The sequence below is a fragment of the Canis lupus genome, chromosome 16 (genome assembly GCF_011100685.1).
Source record: "Canis lupus familiaris isolate Mischka breed German Shepherd chromosome 16, alternate assembly UU_Cfam_GSD_1.0, whole genome shotgun sequence".
NCBI lineage: Eukaryota > Metazoa > Chordata > Mammalia > Carnivora > Canidae > Canis > Canis lupus.
The window spans coordinates 60,092,525-60,120,462 of record NC_049237.1 but is presented as its reverse complement, the minus strand read 5'-3'; the positions used below and the strand labels follow the sequence as shown (position 1 = coordinate 60,120,462).

The window sequence follows — 27,938 nt, the reverse complement described above, 5'->3', positions numbered from 1 at the left end:
CCCTGCTGGGCCTTGGGGGAGGGGCCCTGAGCTGACCTAGGAGGGTCCCTGCTGGGACCTGGGGAGTGGCCCTGAGCTGACCTAGGAGGGTCCCTGCTGGGCCTTGGAGGGGGGGCCCTGAGCTGACCTAGGAGGGTCCCTGCTGGGCCCTGGGGAAAGGAGGAGCCCTGAGCTGACCTAGGAGGGTCCCCGCTGGGACCTGGGGAGTGGCCCTGAGCTGACCTAGGAGGGTCCCTGCTGGGCCTTGGAGGGGGGGCCCTGAGCTGACCTAGGAGGGTCCCTGCTGGGTCCTGGGGAGGGACCCTGAGCCGACATAGGAGGGTTCCTGTTCCAAGGTGGGGCTGGGGTGAGGTTCAGAGCCTGACCCCGTAGGCCCAGGGGAGGCGGCCAGCCCCCACCCCACCCACGGGAAGTCCCTCCGACCTCTCTGTGCTTTTCCTTCTCACACTCACTGGTTCCACCACTGCCTCCTGCAGGTTCCTCAGCTTGGGACTTGGGGCTGGTGCCGGGCCTGAGCCCCCCGTGCTGCCCCTGTGCCTCCCTCCAGGACGGCAGCTGCTCGGGTGCGGCCAGCCCCCTGCGCCGGGCTCAGGGCCTCCCCTCCCCACCTGGCCTGGCAGGTTCCCCATCACCAGAGCCGTCACCTCCCCTGCACGTTGCTCACGGCAGGTGTTACCACCTTATGATGTGGCTGAAACTTTGTGACAAGTTATTACCCTGCTTTTTCTGGGTAAATTGGAGGCTCTTTCAAAAAGCTGGAGGGCCTGGCGTCTGGGCCTCCTGGTGCTGTTTACTGAGAACCTACTGTGGGTCAGGAGCAGGTCCGGATGCTTGAAAACAGGCCCCAAACCCAGGTCTTTGAGGTCTTACCACCCGGCATAAGGAGCTGAGCCGGAAGCACAGGAATACAGTGAGCCCCGCGGTAAATCAGGAGGCCGTGGTCGCAGGCGTGGGGGCTGTGGGGGGATGAGCCCTGGGCCTCAGGGTGGGCTGGGGGGGGTGAGCCCTGGGTCAGGGCCTAGTGTGGGCTGGGGGGATGAGCCCAGGTCAGGACCTCAGGGTGGGCTGGGGGGGTGAACTCCGGGTCAGGGCCTAGTGTGGGCTGGGGGTGATGAGCCCCGGGTCAGGGCCTGGTGTGGACTGGGGAAGGGGGTGAGCCCCGGGTCAGGGCCTCAGGGTGGGCTGGGGGGGTGAGCCCGGGTCAGGGCCTAATGACAGGACATCATCGGGGCGAGGCTGCGGGAGATGGGGGGGCCGGGCTGTCGGTGGCCACTGGGGCGGGAGGGCTCAGGGCCTGCAGGCTGTGCAGGGAGAGGCAGGGGGCAGGCCAGGCTGCCGGGCAGGGGCGCCCTGGACGCGGCCTGGTGGAGGCTGCGGGTCTGGGCCCACGCGTGTGCCGGGCCGGGGGTCCTCGCCGTGGGGTTGGGCCGCCCTGGCCCTGGCTGAGGCCTCTGAGAAGGAGGTTGTCTCCTCCGTTTCCCACGCCTGCGGGATCTGAGGGCCTGGAAGCCCCGTGTGGGAGAGCGTCGCCCTCGGCGTGGAGGCTGCGCCCGTGGCCAGAGCCGTGTGTCCCCCTAGTGCGGGGCTGTTGGGTCCCGCGGGTCAGCCTGGGGTCTCAGCGGGGCGTCCAGGGCGTCCAGGGACTCCGCTCCCCGGCGTCAAGTATGAAGCCTTTCCCTTAGTCGTGGGGTGGTCGCCGGCCCTGAACCCCACGGGCGTGGGCTGCACCCGGGCCGCAATGCCGTGGGGTGCGGCTCGGCCCGGCCTGGCGCTCGTGTGTCCCCGACCCGGCCGCGGCTGCCGGCGGGGCGGGGGGGCTCCCTGGGCTCAGCTGTTCATACCGCAGTGCTGAGTGGCCGTCATTCGATCCGGGCGGCCGGGCGGCGTGGAATGTGCTGGCCGCACCCGGGGCCGCGCGGGGGCGGGGGGGCCCTTCCTGCTGCCGCCGGGGGTGACGTGAGCGCCGGGAATACTCCCCGGCCGCCGCCTGGATTCTTCAAGTGCTTGTGACCCCTAGCCACCCGCCCTATAGGCTCCCGGCATCGTCCCGGGTCCGCGGTGCGAGTCCTGCGTCTCCCCAGGCTGGACGTGCTCCTGCCGAGCGGCCTCTGGCCTGCTGCCCGTGCCCCTGCCCCGGCCGCAGCTGTCGGGCCCGCTCAACGCCCCGTCCAGGGGGACGCTGGGCCACACCAGGCCAGGCTCCGAGCCCTCGACATGTGTCCCAGCCTCTTTCATGGGGACCCCACGGCGTGTGTTTGTCCCATGTGGCTGTTCAGGTGGCGCGTGGGGACCCCGAGACACGGAGGTGCCTGTGGGCTCTGCACGGACCGAGGCCCCTGCCCCCCGGGAACCCGTCCTAGGGAACACGAGGCCTCCCAGTCACCCGGGGCCATGTCTCTGGGCGTGGCCTGGGGGGCGGAGAGGGACCGTGTCCTGCCGGGTCGTGGGAGGCCCCTGGGTCCACAGGCTCCCCTGAGACGCAGTTCTGAGTGGGGTGCGGTCTCCTCACACCCCGCATGCCTGCCGGCCCCCGTGTGCTTCGTGTCTGCACCGGCGTCCCAGTCCCGTCACCTGCTCGGGGGGCACAGGGCCAGGCGGGTGCGCTCGCTCATGATCCGAGTGTGGCCCGGTGCGTGTCAGGGAGCAGAGAACACGCACAAGCCGTGAGACGGGGTGACTGTCCCGGAGCCCCGGTCAGGCCCCCCACTGGGTCAGGGCTCCCCACTGGGTCAGACCCCCCCAAGGGTCAGGCCCCCTCCCCCTGATCAGGCCCCCACCCGGTCAGGCCCCCCCATCCCGTCAGGCTCACCCCTTGTCAGGCCTCCACCCCCGTCAGCCCCACCGCGGGCACCTGGGCGACTGCAGAAGTCAGTGGGTCTGAGCGGGGCCCATGCGCCCGACGCCCTGAGGACGCTGCCCTCCTCTCGTGGGTGATGGCACGGAGCGGGGCGCAGGCACCCCGAGCACGGGGCAGGGTCCAGCTCCCTGGTGAGCCCCGTCCGCCCGCTCAGTCCTAGGTGCTAAGAGGCCTGTGGCGCTCACGAGCGAGCCGGCTCTGCCCGGATCATTCTCCATCGGAGCAGCCGCTCAAGGTCTCAGGGGAGACGCTCCGGGTGGGGGCCGCCTCCGCCCGGACTCCCACGCCCCTGGCTCCCCGTTCCCCGCCCCGCCCCTTCGGCCCGGCTCTGCAGACACCGCTGGGTGCACGCGGGCGAGGGAAGTGTTGGCGCAAGTGCAGGATCCTCCAGATGCCGCGTCCAGGCCCTGGGTCCTCGGGGCACCGTGAGCTTTGGTTCAACCCCAAGCCTCGGGTAAACCTCCTGTTTCCCGAGAGTGGGATTTTCCGTGTTACTTCGTCCCGGATGGATGTGGTCCCGATGCCGCTTCCCGGGTGGCCAGGGGACGACAGACACCAGCTTCGTGCGCCTCGTGCACCACACGCCCCAGGGGTCACATCCCCCCCCAGGTGCTGGGCGGCGCTCCTCTCCTGGGGCGCTGGAGGCCCCAACCCACCTGCCAGAGAGCGCCCGGCATTTAGTGGAAGCTCCTGCTCCTCATCCGGGGTCCCCACCGCGGGGTTGGGGGGCCGTCGGTCGCGGCCAGGAAGCGAGCTCCCACGTCTGCAGGGTGGTTTGGGGCCAGGCTGCGCAGGGGCTCCACCCGGGGTCACGGGGTCAGCTGGCTGCGGGCGCCGGGTCTCTCCGGGGGGACACGCACCCTCCCCGTGGGTGCTGCCTGCGGTGGGCGCAGCTCGGACACCTCAGGGCACCGCCGGGTGACCGTGAGCTTTGGGGTTGGGCCGTAGCGTCCCGTGCACACGCGGAGTCCCCGTTGGGGGGGGAGGATTCCCTGGACGTGGAGGTGACAGGCGCCCCCTTGGCCCCTACAGCCGGGAAGGCGGCCCAGTTGGGGTGGCCCGCGGGAGCCCAGGCCGCCCGGACGGAGGCAGCTTTCAGGAGAGCCGCGAGCGTCCGCAGGGCAGAGGGAGGCCAGGCCGGGCTGCAGCAGACCCGCGTCTATATAACCCCCTTCCCAGGGTGGACCCCGCGTCCATCCTACGTCACCCCCGGCAGAGCATCGAGGCCACATGAGGGCTTTGGAGGACCGTGCTCGGATCCGGGGGGCCCGGGCCCCTCCAGACGGCCGGGCCTGAGGACGCCGCCTCCCTTTCTCTCCCCCAGGGCAAACTTCGACGACACCGCGACCTACTCGGCCGTGGCCACCAACGGGTATGGGCAGGTGTCGACCAACGCCGCCGTGGTGGTGAGACGTGAGTGGTCCTCAGGGGGTGGGGGGCGCCCCCCACGGCCCCCACGCCCGCCGCCTGCGCCGCTCACCCGCCTGTCCCGCAGGGTTCCACGGAGACGAGGAGCCGTTCCGCTCGGTGGGACTCCCCATCGGACGTAAGTCACCGTTCCCCCCTCGCACCAAGAACCTGCAGGGGACATTACTTCCTGGGGGTCCAGCCTTTCCTTAAGTCCCGTTTCCAAAGTCCCTGCGAGTCCTTCCTGGCCGGGCGAGCGTGGCGACGGTTCCGGGGCCAGGGGGACCTGGGGCCCATCACCCCTCTCCCCGCTGTGCGCCCCGAAGCACAGGTGACCCCGTGCAGCCGCCCCGTCAGGAGGCGAGGCCAGTGCCCCCCCCACCCCGGGCCGGGCGGGGAAGCCGGGTGACACGTCGCTGTGCTGTAGCCTCTCGGGACCAGGACTTGCTGCACGGCCCGGCGCCGGGGCTGTTGGATGGTCTGGGCACGCGGCTCAGGGCGGAGCTATGGTGGCGGTGATTCGGGGTCCGGGTGTCGCAGGTCCGGGTTGGTGACGGAAGCACCGACCCCGGGCCTGCGGGGGAACTGGTGGTGCCCCTGGCACCGGCACCCTGTCAGCCGTCAGCCCGTCTGCGCCCGTTGTGGGGTTGTCCCGGGTCCCACGCTTGCGGCTCCTGCAGGAGCTCGGACGGGCGCGAGGGCCGAGTCGGGTGACCCCTGCCTGCTGTTGGGAGCCGGGGCGTCGGGAGGTGAGGGCAGTGCTGGCGGAGGGGACACCAGCCCCGGAGGTTCCTGCTCCCGACAAAGAGCTCCCCGCGACGCATGTGTTTCCCAATCGTAGATTTTTTTTTTCTGTTAAGACTTTCCTGCATTTTCTTCCGGGAGCTTCTCCTTCCCTGCTAAACATCATATTTTTGAGACTTATTTTCGGTGCTGGGGGCCTGTGGCTGATCGGGTGCGGGCCTGCACCGGAATCGCGCACTGGTGTGTGCGGCCCTGACGCAGGAGCCCGCCCGGCCCTGTGCCCCCGTACACCTGTGCCCCCGGGCAGGCCTCAGCGTCTCGCAGTGGGGGCGGCCGAGGTCACGTGTCGGCCCAGCAGGCAGCCGTCTTCCTGGGGCAGAGCCTCTTGGAGCCACCTCCACCCCCACCCCCCGATGCATCCTCACTGGGCCCAGGGCTTGGACGTGACCGTGGGGACACGTCCGGGGACGCGGCTCCGTGGGGCGGGGGGCGCGGGGAGCTGCTCTGGCGCCGGCCCCTCCCGCTGTGACCGTGTCCCCTCCCCGTGCAGTGCCCCCCTCGTCGGTGCTTCCATACATGCACTTCGACGTGCAGTTCTTGGAGAAGTTCGGGGTCACCTTCCGGAGAGAGGGCGAGACGGTCACTCTCAAGTGCACGCTGCTGGTGACGCCGGAGCTGAAGCGGGTGCAGCCGCGCGCCGAGTGGTACAGAGACGGTGAGTGGGGCGGGGGGGCGGGGGTCACTGCCCGGGGCTCGGGGGGCTCTCCCGTGGGGGGTCGCTGCCCCGGGGCTCTCCAGCGCGGCTGTCCTCCCCCCCGGGGCGTGCGCACCTTCACCTTCTCTGGGCGGGGGCCCCGCGAGGAAACCGGGTCCCGCTTGCGTTTACTCGGGACCTGACACGCTGCAAAATAGGACGAAGAACCGTCAGCCTGCCCGCCGGGTGCTGAGGGTGTCGGGGGGAAACAGAGTCACGGAGCAGGGTGTCGTCAAGGCGCGGGAAGCGTCCCAGGACAGGGTGCAGGGTTTGCCCCCAACGTGGCGGTGACCGCGCGTCCTGGAGCTGCAGACACTCTCCGTGGCCCGGGGGGCCGTGGCGCCTCGGTGGCCCTGGGTGTGTGGGGCGCGTGTTCCGAACCACGGTCCGGCCCCTCCCTGCACCGAGCGGGCTTCTCGGAGGTGAGGGGTCAGGGGTTAGGGGTGCAGGTGCCCAGGCCCCATCACCGTCAGGCCGCCGGGCTGGGGAATCCCCGTGGGGACAGCGGAGACCACCCTCTCTGGCCTCTCTGTAGATGTTAAAACGCAAGGGGATTGTTTTTTTCTTTTTACTTTTTTTAAAATCATGGAGCCCTGAGGCAGCAAGAGGCTGGTGCGCCCGAGGGGACGCTGGCCCAGGAATGCCGCCCCCGCCGGGCACCCGAGGTGCAAACGAGAGGCCAGGATGCGGGAGCGAGGCCAGGACCCGGGTCGAATCGGGAGAACCAGGGCCGCTTGTGTTAAATCCCGGGGCGCTTGGCTGTGGTTTGCGCTTGAGGCCGACGGGGCCGCAGACGGGTGACCCCGCTCAGGGACCGGCTTTGGGCTGGGCGCTCCCTCAGGGGACCCGCCTGCGGCCGATGGCCTGTGACCCCCGTGCGCCCCGGCTGCACGTTGCCTTGGGTGTGTGACCCGCTGCAGAGGGCGGCAGGTGCCCGGGCAGGGCCAGGGCCGCAGGCTGTGCGGGGACCCGCGTCTCACTCCACCCCGGCTGGCGCCCCACCTCCCCCTGAACCCCCTGCCTCACCCTGACCCCCATCTCACCCTGACCCCCCATCTCGCCCTGACCCCCCGCCTCGCCCTGACCCCCCATCTCGCCCTGACCCCCCACCTCGCCTTGACCCGCCCCATCTTGCCCCAACCCCCCCGCCTTGCCATGACTCCCCGTCTCGCCCTGCCCCCCCCGCCTTGCCCTGATCCCCCAACTCGCCCCGACCCCCCACCTCGCCCTGACCCCCCCTGCTCCCCACGCCCCAGGCTGGGGGTCGAGGTACAGGCGCCGCGGACCCCGTTCCCCGAGGCCTCGGGAGCCGTCGTCTGCACTCCGAGCCCGTGGCCTGTCGTCTGTCTGTCCTTCCTGGGCTGGGACGCGCTGGGACGGGACTTGGCTGCCCGGCGCGCCCCGATTTACGTCTGGCGTCCTTGGCTGTGCCGTGGGCCTGGGCTGATCCTTGGGAAGGCGAGAACCTGGTAAAGCACCTCCAGGGGTCTGCTTTCCCGATGCCTCTGCACCTTCTGCTTTGCCTCCGAGGTGCCGCGTGGGGAAAGTCACGGTCTGGGACCCGCGTGGCCCGAGCCTGGAGGTGCAGTGCTGGGCACGACAATCAAACACGACACTTTCCTTACATGGACGTGTTTTTTATGGCAAAAAGCTCCAAGTTATGATGTCGTTCACCGAGCAATCGGGGTCACCCCTTGGCTGTAGAGGGCGTGTCGGCGCCGAACGTTCACGCTAACCCGGGAAGGCGCATCCACGTGTGCCCCGGTGCCAAGCCGTGTCTCGGCGACAGAGGCCGTGATGCTGTGAGCTGCAGGGCTCCGCACCGCGCTCGGCCGGGTGCTGCTCTATTCCTTCCCCGCTGGGCATGTTCTCGGGTGACATCGCCCTCAGGCACCTGCTCCCTCCCGCATGGCCCCAGCGTGCTGGGCACCCAGACAGCGCACCCGCCCCAGGCCTCGGGCTGACGTCCGGTCTGCGCTCCTGCGGGAGGGACGCGGGGCTTCTGTCCGCCCTCTCCGACCCTGGACGTAGCCCCAGAGGGCGCGGTGGTTGCCCCTCGTCCGTCGGCTGCCCCTGGCTCCCCGCCTTCCGGGCTGGCTCGTCTTCCGGGCACCCGTGGGGCTGCTGGGAGCCTTGGGGGTCCTCCGCTGTCGGTGGCGACGGCACCTGGCGGGCTGTCGGCACAGGGCAGAGGCGGGGGCCCAGGGGGGTGGCCCCGGGCAGGCAGGTGGGCCCGGCCGGCCGCCGACCCCGCAAGCAGAGACACGCTGTGCCTGTGGCTGCGGTCGCTGAGCGTGTGCTGGCCTGTGGACGCCTTCCCCGCGGGGTGGCCCACGGCGCGCCTGCCCCTGTCGCGGAGCTGAAGCTTCCCTCGTCGGCGTCGGGCCCGCAGGTGCGGGGTGACCGTGCGGCGACCGCTCTTTCAGATGTGCTGGTGAAGGAGTCCAGGTGGGCCAAGATGTTCTTCGGGGAGGGCCAGGCGTCCCTGTCCTTCAGCCACCTGAACAAGGACGACGAGGGCCTCTACACCTTGAGGATTGTGTCCAGAGGGGGCGTCAGTGAGCACAGCGCCTTCCTGTTTGTCCGAGGTGCGAGGTGGGGGAGGGCGCGGGGGGGGGGGGGGGGGGGGGGGGGGGGGCGGGGTCACGCGTTGAACCAGAGCTAGAAGAGGGACTATTATAACTTAGAGGAAAAGATAAAGGAACAAATGCAAAACATACGCACTCGCCCTCCCCGCCCCCGCGAGACAGCACGAGCTTGCAGGCCCGGGTTCTAGAACCTCCCGCAAGTCTCTCCCCGTGTATCAGGTTGGCGTTGAGCGTCCCTTCCGTTCTCCGCCTACGCCCTCTGGCAAGATGTTTCGCCCCATAAAGATGCAACGGGTGCAACGTGGTGAAGCTGCCGGGGCTCGCTCAGCCGCAGGGGGGACGATAACGCACATGGGGCTCCGTGATGCTTGAGAAAGATCACCTGTGGCTCCATGTCAGGGAAGCCCTAGCTTTTAATACGCGGAGGAGAACGGAACGAGGTGTGCCGCGCTCATGGTCACGGGGCGACCGCAGGGTGCATTGGGGTCAAAGGTGCGGCCAGGCCGCCTTCCGAGGAGCCGGGCCGGCCTTCTGCGCCCTGTGACGCGCGGGGGAAAGCAGTGCTTCCTGCAGCCTGGTCTCGGACGGGCTCACGGGGTGCAGGGCCGTAGGGGCCCGGCCGGTGCAAAACCCCGAAGGACAGACGAGTCTAAGGTGATATTTCTCAGGCGTTAGAAAGGCCACGTCACCCTCATTTCTTCGGTCAGTTGACGTGACGTTACGTGATCTTCAATTTTGGGATCGATCATGAAAAATCGTAGACTTGAGTGTTTTATGGAGGATGGAACGTCTTGGCTTTCAGAGCTCAGACACGCGTTCGCTTCTCGTCGTCGAGTCACGGGGACGCGAGGGTTAAGCAGAGGGTCGCCCGGGGTCGAGGAGGTAGCCTGAGTTAGAGACGCAGGCAGCAGGCCTCTCGGCGCCGCCGCAGGCCTTGTCTGTGCTCCCGCCACTGCAGACGCCGACCCGCTGGTCACCGGGGCCCCGGGCGCGCCCATGGACCTGCAGTGCCACGATGCAAACCGCGATTACGTCATCGTGACCTGGAAGCCGCCCAACACGACCACCGAGAGCCCCGTCATCGGCTACTTCATTGACCGGTGGGTGCCCGCTGCCCCCTTCCAGGGCCAGAGACGTCCCTGAAGTCAGGGTTGGCACGTGAACCCGCTCGCTTGGATATTTGTCTGGACTCAAGTTCGTGACTCTGTCGTTGACGAGATCAGGTTCCTCACTCCGGTTCTTTGGCGCTCCAGGGTGTTGGACCCGTCCCAAGTGGCGGGGCCGGGGAGGGTAGCTTTCTCGGTGTTGTCTTCGTTCGCTGGTTCGACACCCAGCGCTGGGTCCCCTCCAGCTTCTCCAGGCGCGTTGAACCCTGGTTCCGGGTTCTGGGGGGCATTCGGTCCCGCTTCTCCCTCTAGAGGAGGAGAAAATGGGCAATACAGACGCACCGCTGGGAAGATTGGCCCGTGCGTACCCAAGGTCCATTCTTCATTGAATTAGGTGTTGTTGCTTCCAAGCAAAAACAAAACAAAACAAAACAAAAAAACCAAAAAACCAAAACGCTGACATTTCAAAACATAAAATACTGGAATTTACCTTTGAGTTACTTTACTGACGTCAGTGTGGGTCATCGTTAAACCCCTCACGTTCCACTCCTTGGCGCTCAGGGCCTGGGAGGAAACCACGCAGAGCCAATGAATTTACTGGACGTGCCATTTATGCCCCAATTACGCAGTCCGACCACCGAGGGAAGTGGTCGTCAGAGAAAATGAGTTCAGACGTGAGAAACGGGGTCTAGGAGACTGGGGCACGGGACGGTGGCTCGGGGGAGGGGTTTAGGATGCCGTATGTATAAAGCACAGTAAAATAAGGTGTTTATTTCAGAAAAATCAACGGAGTCTGGCTGCCCTTTGGCATCACGCTGGTCTTGTTTGGGTACAATGTTTGCCATCAGGATGATATTTGGGGGATGCTAAGGTCAGATATGAGGGATGCATTGGTCAGGGTTTACCTTGGATTTAAAAAAAAACAACCATCAAAACAAGGCCATTTATTTTCTGTTTTCCTGGGGCTTTTGAAAAATTTTCCAGCCATTTGGCAAAAAACGATTTCATGGCCCTTCTCAGTAGTGATCCGTTCCCCTCCCTCCTTCCTTGAACAAGAGGATCACCACAGGACGTTCGGGAGGGGGCGCCGGCTGCCCCTGCTGCCCCTGCTCGCCCTCCTGCCCTGCCGCAGCCCGGGTGGGGGGCGTCCCGCGGCCAGACTCGGCGCTGACCACGTCCTGCCGTAGCCGGTTGGCACAGGTCGGTCGCGAATGTGCACAAAAGTCCCGAATAATCCGGAGAGAGAGGGCGCGGGTTCTTTCTAAGGCGCATGCGCAGCCCTGGCTCAGAGCTGATTCCCCTGAGCTTGCCCTGTTCTCCTGGGGATCTGACATGACCTTCTGGTGCCGAAAGTTCTCAACCTGGGAATAGTGGAGCCTGATCTCGTCTGCGTCTCCAGGTGTCCGGTCAGGACTTAATGTTTTCAAAAGACCCCCAAGTTCCACGTGAGACGTGCTGGGAAGAACGGACCGAGCCGGCGTTGGGAGAGATTGGGATCCTCGGGCGCGGCCCAGGGGCGCCCGCAGGGGGCAGGCAGGGAGGCCGCCTGTGCCTGTGCGTCGGGCGCACGGGGAGCTCAGGGCACCTGCCGATTTTGCCTGTAACTTGGAAAAAGGACCATCCCGGGTGCATCTCATGGGACCTTGGAGGATATTTTGGCTAAATATAGCTGAAGGCGGGGAGCGACCTTCAAGCTATTAATTATAAGGCTTTTAAATATACAAATAGATATATTTGACGTTTCCTAAATAGCGCTGTCTTTAGAGTTTATGCTGCTGCTTATAGAAACCTAGAGCTTCAACCGTGTCGATCTCCACCATCCCTCGGGGTCGTTTCCCGTTACGGTCGCTTTCCGTCCACGCGGTGTGTGTACGGTGCACGCAGAGGCCTGTGTGTCTCCATCAGGCTGACGTATTTGTCGCTCTTCCTCTTTTATCTGAAGATGTGAAGTGGGAACGGACAACTGGGTTCAGTGCAATGACGCGCCCGTGAAAATCTGCAAATACCCCGTGACTGGACTTTTCGAAGGCAGGTCTTACGTGTTCCGCGTGAGGGCGGTCAACAGCGCAGGCATCAGCCGGCCGTCCAGGGTGTCCGAGGCCGTGGCCGCCCTCGACCCCGTTGACCTCAGGAGGTTGCAAGGTAGGTGGCGCGGACTCCGGGCCTCGGATCACGCGGTGGGCTCTTTCTCTTCCGCACTCAGCCGTGTACGGGTCCGAAGAACGTCTTTGGAGGCTGAGGGTGGCTCGGCGCCCTTTCCCCCCGGCCGTCCGTGCGCGGAGCCGCGTTAGGAGTGGGCACGGCCAGGCCGGCTCACCACATTTCCTGGTGCTCTTGGCCGGACTCCAGCCAGATGGGTTCAGAATTAGAATTTTCCTGGTCCGTTGGTGATAGAATCTCAACACGTAATGAGACTCAGAAAGCTTTGACACCGAGCCACTTGGGTCCCGAATGACACTTTCACGTGACACAGATTCCCGAGAGGGATCGGCCCCTTGGTTGTGGTGTGAAGCGAGCCGCGACGTTTTCCTTACCCGCGGGGCCTTTTGTGCCCGGACACAGCTCCGAGGAGCACCGCGTCAGGACATCCACCCTGGTGTCTTTGGAGTTGGGGTGTGGTGTGATCATCACCTACGGGGGGTTTGGATCACGCACACACTCAGGGAAACTGGGGCTTTCTTAGGGGACCTTTAGATGCCAAAGTCCGCATCAGCCTTTCTCTCCGCAGCGGTCCACTTGGAGGGGGATAAAGAAATCGTGATCTATCAGGACGACCTCGAGGGTGAGTGGCCCTGCTGCATGCCCCGGGGATGCGGGATGGTGGTCGGAGGCCAGAGCGGCAGACGCAAGACCCAGCGGGTGGGGACCGCCACGCGCGTACACACGGGGCCGTGGGTCACACCTGCAACAGAAGCGAGGCAGGTTGAGGGAGGGTCGGCCCCGGGGTCCTGCATGTGGCTTCATCGCCTCCACGAGGGATCTGCGTCCTCCAGGGGCCGCACAGGGACGTCCACGCTGCCCGGAGCCCTTGCCTCCAGCCGAGGCTGGGTCCTTTCTCTGAGGCTCCGTGAGCAGAGGACGGGTTCAGGTTTTCTTTTGAAGAGAACATCTCATCTCTAGCATTTTAGCAGAAGTGGACTGAGTTCCTCCTGCCAGTATCCCTGGCCCGAAAGTTCGCACTTCCCCCACTTAGGCTGAGTTTTATGAGCCCTTCTCTTTGCTGCTCCGTTCAGGGATGGCAGAGGGTCGGCTCGTTGAGGAGGGGAACCTAGCGCGATTACTCGGAAAGCCGAAGATTTTAAACAGACGTATGCAATGAGAGTTCACGGGGGACAACGAACTGGTTGGAAATTAAGAAACATGGATTTGGAGCTAGTGCCCCAGGAGGTGGACTTTGAAGCTTTCCTTTAAAACTGCTGTGGACCTCAAAAAATATACATAAAAAAAACCCTCCTGAGGTCCCAAGCGCTTTCCCCGGAGAGCTGAGGACTCAGGGGTTCAGTGGTTGATCTTCCTATTTGCCCCCAGATGGTCCCCAGACACCGGCTCTTCTGCACCTGTAGCGGCTCTTCTCTAACATCTCGAGAACACGTCCTTCTCCACCATATTTAGTCTTCCTTAGCTCCTCCACTTCCAGACATAGAAATTGGGGAGGATGCCCGGTTAATTAATAAGTAATAGAAATAATTCAGGAAAGGGTGACTCACTGTGACTTCTAGATAACGGGCTGAAATGTCGTTATTTGCGTAATATCTGGCTCTGCTCAGCGTGGACGCCGTGGTCTCATAGCAGACGGGCCTGAATGAATAGGCGTGTTTGACACGAGAAAGAAGGACGTTCCCTCTGTCACCTCCGGGGTGGATGGGGTCCGTGAGGAGGCGACTACCCGAGCTCTGCTGCGTGGGCCTCTGGACGTTCAAATAAAATCACCCCAACGAGGAGGCACACGTTGCACACTAGGGCCGCCGGCGGACGGGGCCGCGGGAGCGCGTGCCCTGCTGGGGAGGACAGGTCTTCATCCGTCGTATCCACGGCACATTGGAAAAGACCTAGCGTTCCAGTCGCTGCGACGGAAGCGTAGTTCACAGACACGACAGATCCCATTTCCAGCTGCAGGGAAGTCACGGACGCCCCGTGTCGCGTTTCTGCTTGCGTTTCCTCTGATAAGGAGGCAGGTTGTCTGGCTCCCTGGGGCCCGGGATGCATTCTCGGGTGGGGCTGCGTCACGGTCACGCTGCTGAGGCTCCGCTTGCGCAGAGGCCCGGACACCCAGAGGCCAGGCGGCTGGAGACGCACACTGGGGCGAGGCTGTGCACACGGCGTCCTGGCTGGTCCCGAGGCCTGGGCAGACCCCGGAAGAAGTGGGGCTCCGGGGACCTGCTCTGCTTTGCAGAGATCGAGGGTTTATTTTACTCAATTTGCACAACAAACACCTTTTCTAATTCAATGACAATCCGTAGAGACAGGGATTCCCTGCCCCGTTCAGCCCACTTCTGGGCCCCAACAGGTGCAGTTAGGAGGGTCTCCCGGTCGCCACCCTGACGTCCTTCCTTCCTGGAGACCCGTCTGTTTCCTGTTTGAGCTAGAAAAGAGCTGGCAAATGCCGTTTGTTTTAATGAAAAACAACGGTTAAAAAAATCTGTTGGTTAAAAAATCTGCTCCTCTGCTATTTTACAGGGTTTTTTAAAAAATTTATTTTTATTTTTTTGCTCAGTTTTTCTAACCAGTTTAATTTTCAAGTCTTCCTCAAACGGTTTAATCTGCCAGTGCTCTCCTCTTAATAGCATCCAACTTGTCCAGCCTTTCTTGAGTTGGTCCCTTGAGAAATGCACGCCCTGTCCCGGGCCTGGCCAGAGCCGGCGGGTGCAGATCCCTTCCGCTAAGTACAGGTCCGGGCGCTCAGGGGTCGAGGAATCACGCGCTCGTCTACACACCTGCATTCTCCTAAGCTCTGTCACCTCGAAGTTCTGAAAATCCCAAATAGAGTTCGTGTCTCATGGACTTAGAGGAAAACCTGCTGGCAGCCCGTGGAGGCTGCGGTGTCCTTGGGTGGGTGGAACAAAAGGCAGGACTTGCAAATGGGGGACCGAGGCCCAGGCCCCTGTTCCACAGCCCGGGGATCCTGGGAGAGCCCTGCAGCTCCCTGAGCTCCGTCCTCGTCCCATAGGGATGCGACTCACAGGGCTCCAGGGAGACTTCGTGCTCCTGAAGCAGAGCACCCCCCCCCCGTACCCATCACTTAGTGGCCCCCGGTACCCCAGGGTGATGCATTCGGACTGTCCTCTCATCTTGGCTTGCTTTCTTTGTTTCTTTCTTCTTTTTCCTTTTAAAAAAATACTTTATATATATATATATATATGTATATTTAATATTTATTTGAGAGGAGCAGAGGGAGAGGGGGAGGATCTCAGAGACTGAATCCCTCGGAGAGCTGAGCCTGACGCAGGGCCGCATCCCATGACCCCGGGATCACGACCTGAGCTCCACCGCTGCACCGTGCAGGTGCTCCTTGGTTTGCTTTCAGTTGCGTCTCGGTCCCTGCTCTCGTCTCCGCTGCTAGGAGGGTTGGTAAGAGCTCCTGTCACCTCCCTGGCGTCCGCTCGGCCCCCGGGGCCCCCCGAACCCTCTCCTCTCTGTCCGAGGTTGAGGTCATCTGCACGTCTCCAGCGCTCCTGCTGCTGTGTGGCCCAGGGTGGTCTCCAGAGGCTCCAGGACTTGACCCCAGCCAGGGATTCCCTGCAGACAAAAACTGGGCTCTTCCTTCTTCCCCAGCGTCAAATGAAATATGCTTTTTGTTCCATTTTCTCTGGGCCTGGGAGCTACGTGCCGGGTCTGAAGGTGGCTCAGACCTGGAAGGGCGTGGAGGGCAGCTCTGTGTGCAGGTGCTCCCGGGTTCTCCCTGCCTTCGCCGCCTGCCTGGCCCCCCTCAGGTCCCTGGGTTTGCTTCCTGCGCCCTCCGGGGCCCCTGAAGGAAGCCAGGGTTCAGCGGTGCATCCCCCGGGGCCGACCTCCCTGCGGCTTCTCTCTGCGGGGCCTGTGTCGGGATCTCTGCAGGCGAGTGTGCAGCTCTCGGGCCCGACCGAGCAGGCCTGTGGGGTGTCCCGAGGCCCCGCTCCACCTGGCCCCGGTGGCACTTTGCGGCACAGACACCCTGACTCCTTGTTTGAAACCCGACCCACTTGCCAGAATGCTCCTAGATAAGGCCGCCCGGGTCCCTGCGCCTGTAAAATGGGATGCCCTCTGTAACAGGACTCCGCGAAATGCAACCCCGGCGTGTTTGCGCTGGTCAGTTCCTTGCCGGCAGCACAGTCCTGAGGGAGCAATAGGATATTGAGAAGGGCTCAGAGAAGTCCCGGGGACGTTCAAACCATTTTAATCATGTGCTAATCTAATTGGAAGCTCGTAACATTTTGTATCACTGCCGCAGGGACTGCGGTCTGGAGAACCTCCACCTCTCCGGAAACACTCTTGTATCCAAACGTACCGCCCCTGACACCTTAAGTCCTTTTAAAACAAGATGTGCGTCTAGCGGACGCCTCTGAACGCAGATATCCCGGCCTCCTTATTTGCAGAAAGCTTGTTGACCTCACTCCAGAGTCTCCGACGTGAAGGTGTAGATTTCAGGGCTCAGGCACGTGGCACCGACCCACCCGTGGAGGGAAGAACCACGTGCCTTGGAAGTGGGCGTAGGGTTTCGGCGCTGTAGGGCACGGCGTGAGGAGCGTAACCCGAGAGGGCATTAGAGGAAGGATCATCGGGTTCCAGAAGGCTCCGTCCTGCAGAGCGCACCCAGGACCTTCTCTGCGCAGATTCCCAGCACAGCCAGAGCCCCATTTCTGGCTAAATCTCCTGTTTCTCTGTGTTAATTTTCCCACCTCCCCTTCCAGCTGAAACTCTGGAAGATTTTTGGATTGGACACCTCCTCCCCCCACTTTTTTTAATGAACTGGCTTATATTAGAAACAAAAGTAGTTAGGGGATCTTAGCCCGTGCGTTATCCGAGGCTGGGGAGATGGTTTGGTTGCTGTCCCAGAATAGAAACGCGGCGAAGGCCGGGGCTGGCGCGGCGGTTCCTTGCGGCCTGGGAGGAGCGCGGGGCTCGGTGCGGCCGGAGCTGGGAGCCACCTGGGCCCGCGCTGACTGAGTGCACGGCTCCTGCAGGCGACGTCCAGGTCCCGGGGCCTCCCACCAACGTGCACGTGTCGGAGATCAGCAGAACCTACGTGGTGCTCAGCTGGGACCCCCCCGCCCCCCGGGGCAAGGAGCCGCTGATGTATTTCATCGAGAAGGTACCGTGCGCACCCGTGGTCCAAAGCTGCAGGTCCCCCTGGGACTTGTCACTGGGCCACCCGTGTGCTCCAAACACGAGCGTCTGTTAGGGCGTCGCACAGACCGGGCCCCCGTTACTTGCTGTGGAGCTGGGGGGGGTGCCCTGTCCTGTCCCGCACCTGGCCGTCAGGGCACAGCGTCCCGCTGCGGGGTTGCTGCCCTCGTGTGAGCAAGGGGCACCTCACGTCCCGGGCTCTGGCGAATGCACCACGATGGGGGATCTGAGGTTCGGGGCACAGGGAGCAGGGGGCTGGGGGGGAGGGCGGGGTCTGTAGTAAGCCGCGGCCACTTGGGGGCGGGTTCGTGCAGGGATTCACTCCGGGGGCACCGTGAACACAGGCACACACACAGCCGCACACGCGTCCTTCCTGCTCGCTGGGACGCCCCCGCTGTGGTCTGCCCTGCGCTCTAGGCCCGGGAGCGACTGGCTGCCGGGTGGGGCTGCGCCCATCCGCACCTGCTGTTGTGACCCCAGGGTCACCTGCAGGGAGGTCACCCTCAGGGGGGTCACCCGCAGGGTCGTCACCTGCAGGGTTGTCACCTACAGCAGGGTCACCCGCAGGGTGTCACCCACAGGGTCGTCACCCACAGGGTCACATTCAGGAGGTCATCCACAGGATCGTCGCCTTCAGGGGGGGTCACCCGCAGGGTCGTCACCTGCAGGGTTGTCACCTACAGCAGGGTCACCCGCAGGGTGTCACCCACAGGGTCGTCACCCACAGGGTCACGCTCAGGAGGTCATCCACAGGATCGTCGCCTTCAGGGGGGTCACCTGCAGGGTCATCACCCACAGGGTCATCACCTGCAGGGTCATGCTCAGTGGGGTCATCCACAGGGTCGTTACCTGCAAGGGGGTCACTTGCAGGCTCATCACCTGCAGGGGGGTCACCTTCAGTGGGGTCACCCGCAGGGTCGTCACCTTCAGGGGGTCACCTGTAGGGTCGTCACCCGCAGGGTCGTCACCCGAGGGTCATCACCCGCAGGGTCACGCTCAGGGGGGTCACCCGCACGGTTGTCACCTGCAGGGGGGTCACCTGCAGCGTCGTCACCCGCAGGGGGGTCACCTGTGTGTAGGGCGCAGGCGGGAACTCTGCAGCTGCGGGAGCATGCAGGGCAGGCACGGAAATGTGAGGTGTGCCCAGCAGGCCCCAAGGCGCACTGCCCCCCTCACCCCCCTGGCCCGCACCTGTGCCCGAGGACGCCCTTCCGGGGACGCCAGGCCACGCGCTGCGGGGTGCAGGGCTCACTCTAGTCTGGGTGGTCCCGTCGGTCCTCGGGTCCTGAGAGCACAAGGGGTGGTCCAGATGCGGGCGGTCGCCGTGGGCCGGGGTTTCCTGCGGCCTCTGCGGAGGTAGGTCCCTGTCCATCTGCCACCAGGGCCCAGGGACGCTTCTGAACAGACGACCGGGTCAGTCACCGGGGGCTCGTCTGCTTCACCAGCTGCTGCCCGCTGTGGGGAGTGGCCGTGGGGCCGGGGCACGGAACATGCTGGCGTGGACGAGGCCAGGCCACCGCGGGGGCAGCCTGAGCGGAGCCGCGGGTCCAGGGCTCCCAGGCCACGGGGGCAGTGACGCTGGGCAGGCCGGGCGGGCATCTCCCATGCCACTGACCCCCAGGCCGTCTGGGGCGCTCCTTCGGTGCCAGAAGTCCTGACAAGGCCCAGCAGGAGCCCCGGGAGGGAGCATGGCACATCCTGCTAAGCCCGGGGAGGACTGGCGGGACCCGTGGCCCAGCGTGGATCCCGTTGAGATGGGGCGGTGGATCTCCTGCGGGTTATTTACATCGCTGTCATCCTATTAACACAGTAATAGCTGCAAAATGTGAGAGCTCTAATTAATTAATTCATTTTTCAAAGACTTATTTATTTATTTGGAAGAAAGAGAGAGAGTGGGCGGGGGAGGGGCTGAGGGAGCAGCAGACTCTTTGCTGAGCGCAGAGCCCCAGGCGGGACTCACACCCAGGACCCTGAGGTCACGACCCGGCCGTAAGCCTTTCCAGCTTCCAGTAACCTCTTACCTGTGTTTCCAAACGGGCTTCCCTTTTCATACAATCCGGGAAAGATTTGTCGAGGGCCTGGGGTGTGCTTTGGTGCCCGGGCGTCCCTGGCGGCGGCGTGCTGGCGTGCGGGGGGTTCCGGGCCCCCACCAGCGCCGCCTGCGTCCCTTTGCAGTCCGTGGTCGGGAGCGGGAGCTGGCAGCGGGTCAACGCGCAGACGGCCGTGCGCTCCCCGCGGTACGCCGTCTTCGACCTCGCCGAGGGCAAGCCCTACGTGTTCCGGGTCCTGTCGGCCAATAAGCACGGCCTGAGCGAGCCGTCGGAGATCACCGCCCCCATCCAGGCTCAGGACACCATTGGTGAGTGCCGGCGCCTCGGCGAGCGGCCGCGGGTGGGGCGGTGGCCAGGCCCGCGCACGGGGCCTCAGATGCCGTCCCTCGTGCCCAGAAAGACACCAGACGGATCAGAGTCAGACTTCAAGATGCCTTAAGAGTTCAGTTGACGAGAGACGGAGAAGTCGCCGCCGTGTCTCGGCCGCCGGGGTCCCTCCAAAGTTCCATCCAATTTTCATGAAACGAATGAATGCTGAAGTGCTGTTAGGCTTTGGTCGCTTTTTGAAAACCCCCGATCCCACTGGGGTTTCTTGCCCGCTGGGCTTCAAGGTCCTGCTCCGCAGACGCCACGCAGGAAGGACAGGAATTCTGAATCGCCCTGGGGCGAAGATCAGGGTCTAGTCATGATTGCATTTTGAGTCTCCTTACGGATTTCCGGCCAGTCTGATAGAAATGTGTCTTATTTCCTTGAAATCGCTCCTACCCTGTCAGCCAAAGCACGTGTGTCAGGAGAGGATGCTCTTGGGTGTTTCTGGGGGGCGGGGGCAGGAGATTGCGGGGTTGTAATTCCCTGTGTGTGGGTCAGGTGGGACTTGGGACGGCCCGGCAGCTCCCGCCCCAGCCCCGGGGCTGCTCCCGCCCCTTCCCCTGCTCTTCTCTCCCCGTCCAGATTTCGGGGTGCCATGCCCTGCGGACCAAGGGCTTCAGGGGCTCTGGTGCAGCTCCAGGGACTCTGACGCTGCGTCTCCCCTGCGCAGCGGTCCCCTCGGCGCCGGGCCGGGTGCTGGCGTCACGGAACACAAGGACGTCGGTTGTGGTGCAGTGGGACAGGCCCAAGCACGAGGAGGACCTGCTCGGCTACTACGTGGACTGCTGCGTGGCGGGGTCCAACGCGTGGGAGCCGTGCAATCACAAGCCCATTGGCTACAACAGGTGCGGAGGCCCCAGAGCCGCCGGGGGCGGGGGGATGCCCAGGCTGCAGACACACCTGCGAGTGTCCGTCTCTCACCCACACGCGAGGCCGGGGCCTGAAAGCTGCCGAGTGGCCGGGCCAGGCTGGAGGATTAGCGTGTAGACGAGGGACGTCTGGAACCTTGGCCCTCGGGCATCGTTAGCAGAGGTTCCCTCTAACAGGGAATTTTACACAGCAGCCGCCCCCTCGAGAGGCGTTCCCCGTGAAATTCAGAGGCAGAGAGAGGCATTCACCGCACAAATTGATTTTTCAAACATTTAAAATTATTCACATACCTGGCAGTTGTGCTCCAGCCGCCGACTGAGACGAAACTGGGGGTGCTCCACCCCGTAGCACCTTCGCCCCTGGTGGCCCCCGCAGGGATTTATGCCCGCCCCCGAGTGTGCAGTGTCTGACCTCGGGGTGCCCCAGGGTATCTGAGCAGCTAAACAGCAGCAGCACTCGGGTTCTCCACTGTGCACGAGTTACGGGGACGGCTCAGCCGTCTTTCCCTTTTCAATCTTCTTTAAAAAAAAAAAAAAAACATAAACAATCGATAACTTGGAAAAAGCCATGGCTAGGAAGGAAGCGATGTTGCTGCAGAGAACCCGTGAGATGTCGCTTCGGGCCCACGGGCAAAGCAGACTCAGGAAGGGATCTCAGGACACAAAGCTTAAAGTAGCACTCCCGCCCCTGAGCGTGGTGGGTGGTCCCTGGACGTTCTGGGGATGGGCGCTGGGCTGGGGGGCTCCCCGCGTGCTCCTGGGGGTGCTCAAGACGCCGGGAGGTGAGGACGGCTGTCGGGCTGTGGAGGTGGGAGGGTGTGCGGACCTGAGCCGCTCAGCCCCCCGTGTGGCCGGGCCACGGCTTTCCGTCCCGCCCCAGCACGTGGGTTCGCATCCCCGACCCCCGCGGAATCGGGAATCTAAGCAGAAGGCCCCAGGGAGTCAGGCTCCTCCCAGTCCCTGAGGGAGGCCCCCCCGCCCTGCGGCGCCCTGACCGCTGTCTCGCTCAGGTTTGTGGTGCACGGGCTGACGACCGGTGAGCAGTACGTGTTCCGGGTCAAGGCCGTAAACGCCATGGGCATGAGCGAGAACTCTCAGGAGTCGGACGTCATCAAGGTCCAGGCGGCCCTCAGTGAGTCCCCGCGGCTGTGCCGCTGCCGGGGGTGGGAGGCTGTGGCCTTGTGCGGGCGAGTGCTCCTGGGGTGACCCTGTTGCCCCGCGGGGAAGGTGGGGGGCCCTCTCACCCGCGGGCCCCTGGTCTTGGAAGTGCAGGGTGGAGGGAGGGTGCTGCCCGCTGACAAGGCTCCGGGGGAGGACGTGTGTGCCCGTCGGGAGGGGGTCCAGGCATCGGTTGTGCTTAGCTTGGGGGACTTTGGTCCTCCCTGCGGAGCCCACGGGCCCGTGTGAACCTCGTGGCTGTGTCACCCGCCTCGTCTGTAAACATGCCTTACATCCAGCTGAACGGCTAGGGACCTAACTTCGGAGGCGGGCCCTGGGACCATGGCGTTGTCCTTGCCGCCTGCCGACTTCCCCCACACGGCCCCATGGCGAACACGTGAATGTTCCTCGTTTTGAGGACATTTTTGTCTCCAACTGATTTTTTTAAAAATATTTTATTTATTCATGAGAGACACAGAGCGAGAGAGAGGCAGAGACACAGGCAGAGGGAGAAGCAGGCTCCGTGCAGGAGCCCGATGGGGACTTGATCCCGGGGCCCTGGGGTCACGCCCTGGGCTGAAGGTGGTGCTAAACCGCTGGGCCACCCGGGCTGCCCTGATTTTTATTTTATTATTTTTAAAAATATCTTATTATTTGACACAGAGAGAGAGACAGAGAGGGAGAGAGAGGGACAGGGAGGGCAGAGGGAGCAGCAGCGGGGAGCCTGACGCAGAACTCGATCCCAGGACCCGGGGTCATGACCTGCCCCGAAGGCGACCCTCGCCCACCGAGCGCCCAGGTGCCCCACGTCCATCTACGTGTTAAGCGCGTGTTTGGAAGCTGCGCTCGGTGCCCTGACCACACTGGTGTCGCGGAGCATCCCGGGGGCGGGCCGTCCCTCGCGGGAATGCAGCGACGCCCTCGTCCTCGGCCGTCCCGTCCCCGGGGACTCCCTCACGTTCCCACGTGTACCTCATACAAAGCGGCCGTCCGAGGTTTCGTTCTCTGGCGAGAACAGGTGCTGCGGGCTCGTGTCCCTCAGGCCCGGAGGATGCGGTGACAGCACACCGTGACGGCCCGTGTGGGGCGGGAGCGGCCCTGGGGGTGGACATCCCGGGTGGGGCCCCGGGCCAGCTTCTTGCTCCGTGTCCCCGTAGCCGTGCCTTCTCACCCCTACGGGGTCACGCTTCTCAACTGCGATGGCCACTCCATGACCCTGGGCTGGAAGGTGCCCAGGTACAGCGGGGGCGCCCCCATCCTCGGCTACTACCTGGACCGGCGCGAGGCCCAGCACCGGAACTGGCACGAGGTCAACTCCTCGCCCATCAAGGAGAGGATCTTCACGGTGGGTCCTTCTGGGTGTCGCGGGCAGGGGGGTGCCTTCCTGTCAGGTGCACAGCCCTTCCCTCGGGGACTTGGGCTTCAGGGGAGTCCGACGACGCGACACAGACACACGCGTGGGCTCAGGAGAGTCTGTGGCCTGGGGGGAGAGGCCGTCGAGCTGGACCTGAGGAGCCCAGTCCCTCTGAGAGGCGGGGCGGGGGGGCAGAGGGGATGTGAGGACGTGGGTGTGCGGGGCAACCGTCCCCGCTGGGAGCAGCCCTGGCCCCAACCCTCTGTGGCCTTCATCTCCCTGAGCCTCTGACGTGCCAGCTGCCGTGGGGTCACGGTGCCGTCACCGCACCTGCCGCGGGGTCACGGTCCATCATTGCACCTGCCGCGGGGTCACGGTGCTGCCTCCTGCAGGCGCAGCGACAGGAGGGCGGAGACGATGTGGGGGGTTCCCGAGCGACTGCAGCGCGGCAGCCGCGTTCCTAGCGCCCGGCCGCCCCGGCCCAGCCCCGGCCTCACGTTGGCTCGGACACGTCCGTCTTGCGATGTGTTCTCTGCCCACGGGCCGCACGGCGGCTGATCCTGCCCGTGCTCATCCCGCACAACCCACCTCGCAGGTGGAGGGCTTGACGGAGGGCTCCCTCTACGAGTTCAAGATCGCCGCCGCCAACCTGGCGGGCATTGGGCAGCGGTCGGACCCCAGCGAGCTCTTCAAGTGTGAGGCCTGGACCATGCCTGAGCCTGGTGAGAGGCCCCGTGGGACCCGAGCGCGCTCAGCGCCTGTCACCGACCCTCAGAGCTGGCGGGGCTCCATCTTGGGCGCCGGGGGTCTCCCGGCTGTGCCAGGCCGTGGGGCGGAGCTGGATCGGGCTGCCGAGTGCCCGGCCCTGGGCCGTGTGCAGAGGCCGAGCGGGTGACGGGGGGCATTAGTGGGGCCGCGAGAGGGCTCAGGGTGTGAGCCGGGGCCGGTTCTCCCCGCGAGACGCACCTGCGGGTCCCGAGCACCGGGGTGACTCAGGGTCGAGGCCAGGGGGACGCCGCGGGGACGGGCTGCCGGGTCGGGGGCGGCCAGCGGGCGAGCGGGGCTGTGCACCTGCGGTGCTGGAGGTGGGGGCGTCCCCGCGGCGCGGGCTCAGACGACGTTTCACCTTCCAGGCCCCGCGTACGACCTGACGTTCTGTGAGGTCAGAGACTCGTCCCTGGTCGTGCTCTGGAAGGCCCCCGTGTACTCGGGCAGCAGCCCCGTCTCTGGCTACTTCGTGGACTACAAGGAAGAGGACTCTGGAGAATGGAGCACCGTGAACGAGGCGCCCACCGCCAGCCGCTACCTAAAGGTGAGGGTGTTCCCGCCTCCCGGGCCACAGGCCGACAGTCCCGCGGTCGGCTTCCCCGGGGGCGCCCGACCCTGTGTCCGTGGGCGGCCCGCGCCGGCCCTGTGTCGTCCACGCTTGCTCCTGGGATCACACGCACAGACACGCGTGCACGCACGGCTTCCACGTGTGGGCCGGGGCAGCGCGTCCATCCCTGGTCCTCCGGGGTCTCCGCGTGCGTGCGGCACCTGCGGCTGGCTCTCCTGGGGGGGTGACATGTCCCCACGCCCTCCCCAGCTGCCCTCACCCAGGCCTCGCCCCCGCGGGTGTGTGCTCTGAGCCGCGCCGCAGACATCGGGGTGCCCCGCACGTGCCCCGCACACGCCGCAGCCTCTGGGCCACGGACCCCACGACGCCAGAGCGGCTTCCTCTCGGCGAACGAAGCGCCGCTGGGATCCAGGTCAGCCTCTGGCAGCGAAGAGCACTGGTGTGCGGCCCGCGGCCCCCTGACCTGCGCGCCTGCGAGGCGGACGTGCTGTGGCGCGTCCAGGGGACAGGACGGCTCGCTTGCAGGCCGTGTGTAAAACCCTTGAGCCCCGTAGAGCCGGGGCCTGTGTGAGCAGCGGGTGCAGCCTGGACGCGGGGTCTTCACTCTGCTTAGAAACACGCGGAGGAAGGAGCGGCGAGTACACGGGACCGAAGGGTGTGTCTACGCTGCAGTCGGGCCGCGTGGCTCCGAGGGGGCACCGTGCGGCTCCTCCAGCTGGAAGAGTGTCCCAGTCGGACGCAGAAACACGGCCCTCGTCGTTCACGCTTCCCGCCGCTCTGTCTCCCTCAGGTCTGTGACCTGCACCAGGGCAAGACCTACGTCTTCAGGGTCCGTGCGGTCAACGCCAGCGGGGTGGGCAGGCCGTCGGAGACGTCCGAGCCGGTGCTGGTGGAGGCCAGGCCAGGTGACACGCGGCCGCCGGGCTGCGGGGAGGGCACGTGCCCTGGGTGCGAGGCGGTGCGGGGCGGCGGGCTCCCGTCGGGCGGAGAGCGGGGCTGCGTGGCACTGTCCTGGGAGGGCGACGCCGGCCCCTGACGTCTCTGCTGACTGTGATGGGCGGCCATCGAGCCGTCGGTGCCGCTGTCGGTGGCGAGAGGCGAACGTCGGCGGGTGGCGCTTGTGGGGCCGAGGTCCTCGCAGGGCACGCAGGGAGGGGGCGGCGAACCTGGACACCCGCGCTGCCCCCGTCTCTCCGCCCCCTGGGGACTGGCGTCCGGGCGTCTCCTGTCCTCCCGGTGACCCGGCGTCTGTCAGTACCTGCCCGGGGCCCCATGTCCCCACGGCCCCCGAGTCCCAGGCGCGGTTCTGACGGCCGGTGTGGGGCTGGCTGTGCACCTGCTCGGAGGGAGCTCGCGGCGCCTTTCCCAGCGCCCGGGGAGGAAGGGCGGCGAGGGGAGCCCGAGTCCTTGCCCGGGCGAGAGCCCGGATCCCAGACACCGGCAGGGGCTCCCGGCCCACACGCTGCCCAGGGTGCACCCGCCCGCCCGCCGCGCCCTGTTCCTGCTCCGGCGTCCCCCCCGCCCCGGTGTGACTCAGCATCCCGAGCTGGGCCCGGAGGACGCGCCGTCCCTGAGCCGCCGCCGTCCCCTGGCTCGCAGGCACCAAGGAGATCAGCGCCGGCGTGGACGAGGAGGGCAACATCTACCTGGGCTTCGACTGCCAGGAAATGACGGACGCGTCCCAGTTCACCTGGTGCCGAGCGTACGAGGAGCTGGCCGAGGACGACCACAAGTTCAGGGTGGAGACGGCCGGAGACCAGTAAGTGCCGGGGAGCGGCCCGGGGCCTGGGCGGCTGCGCGGGCCGTGACAGCAAGGCCACCCGCGCCCCTTCCCTTTCAGCTCGAAGCTGTACTTTAAGAACCCGGATAAAGGCGACCTGGGAACCTACTCTGTGTCCGTGAGCGACACGGACGGGGTGTCGTCCAGCTTCACCCTGGACGAGGAAGGTAACGCCCGGGGGACGCACGTGCTGAAACTGGGTGCGTTCGCGGGGGGCTGGGGCGCGGAGCGTTGGCAGAGGCAAAAGTCACAACTTTTTTTTGAGGATTTTATCTATTTATCCCCGAGAGACGCAGAGAGAGGCAGAGACGCAGGCAGGGGGAGAGGCAGGCTCCCTGCGGGGACCCCGACGCGGGACTCGATCCCGTGACATGCCCTGGGCCAGACATCACCTGGTCCTTTAAACTTGGGTCTTGGCGATGTGTCGGCGCGTGAGGCCCTGAGGTCGATGAGCGACGCGGAGGGAAGACCCCCTCCTTCCCAGCACCGGATAATCGGGGTGACGCGGGAAAGCAGGATCGTCCTGGGTGTGAAATAGGACGTAGGAGGCTTGGCCCCGGTCCCCTGCTCCCCTCAAACAGGACACAACGGTCGTGAGGGGCCCGGGGAGCCGGGTGGGTGCCCGGGGTGGGCTCCGGCCGAGCCCCTGGCCCTGGTGGCCCGTGTCCTGCTGGGCGGCGCGGTCGGACGGACGTCGGGGCTCCGGGGTCGCTCAGCGCTCTCCAGACCTCGTGCCCCCAGGGCGGCTCCCCCAGGCTCCCCCCAGGGCGCAGGGGTGACCCTGGCGTGTCCGGGCGTCCGTCCTCGGAGCTGCAGGTCCGCTCAGCAGACCCCCACCCCCCCGGGCAGGCGAGCCAGTGCCGGTCGGTCAGGAGAGGCCGGGCCTCGTTTCTGGGCTCCAGCGAGCGCGTCCCTACAAACCCTCCGACCCGATCTCCTCCGGGCTCTAATCAGGAGGAAGGACCAAGAGTGGCCCAGAACCCGGTTTTCCACGCTTGCTCTGGGGACTCCTTCAGGAGCGATGCGTTTTGTCCCTAAGCCCGTGGCAGGGACACCTGCCAGGTCCTGGGGGCAGAGCCGTGAGGACGGGCACCGTGGGGGGCCTCAGCGCCAGGCCGCGGGGCGAGGTCGTCGGGCATCCAGGCTCCTACGGTTCCTCCAGCACAGCCCGCCTGCCCGCTGCGGCCCGACCCGCCCCTGCCCCGTCCCCTCCCCGTCCCATCCCGCCCCCTCCCCGTACCCCTCATACCCCTCCCTGCCCTGTTTCCTACCCCCATCCCGTCTACCTCCCCTCCCCAGCCCCTCCCTGTCCCATCCCCTCCCTTCCCATCCCCGTCCCTTGCCTGTCCCTCCCGTTCTCCATCTCATCCCCCCTCCCCCTTCCCCATCCCCTCCCTGCCCCTCCCCCACCCCCTCCCACCCCCCATCCCCCTCCCCTTCTCCATCCCCCACCGTCCTCTCCCCTCCCCATCCTGCCCCCTCCCCTCCCCTTCTCCATCCCCCTCCCTCCCCCTACCCATCCCCCGCCCCCCGCCGTCCCCCTCCTCATCCTGTCCCCCTCCCTCTCCCCGTCCCATCCCCCTCAGCCCCCTCCCCATCCCCCATGTCCCCTGTCCCACCCTCCTCCCCCTCCCTGTCCCGCCCTGGCCTGGCCGCCCCTCCCCTGCCACAGGGTTATTCGTGGTGAGGGGAGCCCGAGGAGGAGCCTTAGCCCCCACCTGCCTTTCGGGTCTCGCCAGTCGTGCGTGGAGCCTCGGGGCACCGCTCTGCCCGCTGGGCCTTGCCGCGTCCCGTCCGCAGCCCCTGAGCGTGCGGCTCAGTCTCAACGTGTGTCCTTCTTCATTTCAGAGCTGGAACGTTTGATGGCCCTGAGCAACGAAATCAAGAACCCCAGTGAGTGGCGGGGCCGTGGGGGACGGCGGCGGGGAGGGCGGCGGGGGAAGGCGCGGGGCCCCCCGGAGCGTCCTGGGGAGAGGGCGGCTTCGCCTCACGTAACCCGCTTGTCCCAGTTCATTTAAAACAAATACGAGTCGATCACGCACGGGGTGGACGTTCTTGCGCAGGGAGGGTTTGGGTGCGGGGCTTGGCGTAGCGCGGCCATCGGAGCGCAGGGGTCAGCCGGGCCCTGGGTGGGCGGGCGCCACGGGGTGGGGGAGGAGCGGGTGCGGGCCGCGGGATGGGGGCAGGTGCGCCGCGGGGCTCACACGCACTGGCCTTCGACTGCCCCGACGGGCCGACCGGG

The 27,938-nt window shown here is 65.5% G+C and overlaps 1 protein-coding gene across 2 annotated transcripts in view; it reads left to right on the top strand.

The window, feature by feature from the left end:
- Nucleotides 1–27,938, top strand: part of MYOM2 (myomesin 2) — a 50,537-nt gene that overhangs the window by 9,435 nt on the left and 13,164 nt on the right. For both annotated transcript variants that reach the window (XM_038560547.1, XM_038560548.1), the window contains 18 exons: nt 4,182–4,270; nt 4,353–4,403; nt 5,559–5,723; nt 8,189–8,350; nt 9,309–9,450; nt 11,399–11,598; nt 12,185–12,238; nt 16,617–16,744; nt 18,955–19,138; nt 19,870–20,044; nt 21,079–21,200; nt 22,384–22,571; nt 23,176–23,302; nt 23,714–23,892; nt 24,707–24,821; nt 25,516–25,675; nt 25,757–25,863; nt 27,545–27,589. In XM_038560547.1, coding sequence (XP_038416475.1) covers nt 4,182–4,270; nt 4,353–4,403; nt 5,559–5,723; nt 8,189–8,350; nt 9,309–9,450; nt 11,399–11,598; nt 12,185–12,238; nt 16,617–16,744; nt 18,955–19,138; nt 19,870–20,044; nt 21,079–21,200; nt 22,384–22,571; nt 23,176–23,302; nt 23,714–23,892; nt 24,707–24,821; nt 25,516–25,675; nt 25,757–25,863; nt 27,545–27,589 — 2,393 coding nt within the window. The remainder of the gene's footprint in view (nt 1–4,181; nt 4,271–4,352; nt 4,404–5,558; nt 5,724–8,188; nt 8,351–9,308; nt 9,451–11,398; nt 11,599–12,184; nt 12,239–16,616; nt 16,745–18,954; nt 19,139–19,869; nt 20,045–21,078; nt 21,201–22,383; nt 22,572–23,175; nt 23,303–23,713; nt 23,893–24,706; nt 24,822–25,515; nt 25,676–25,756; nt 25,864–27,544; nt 27,590–27,938) is intronic.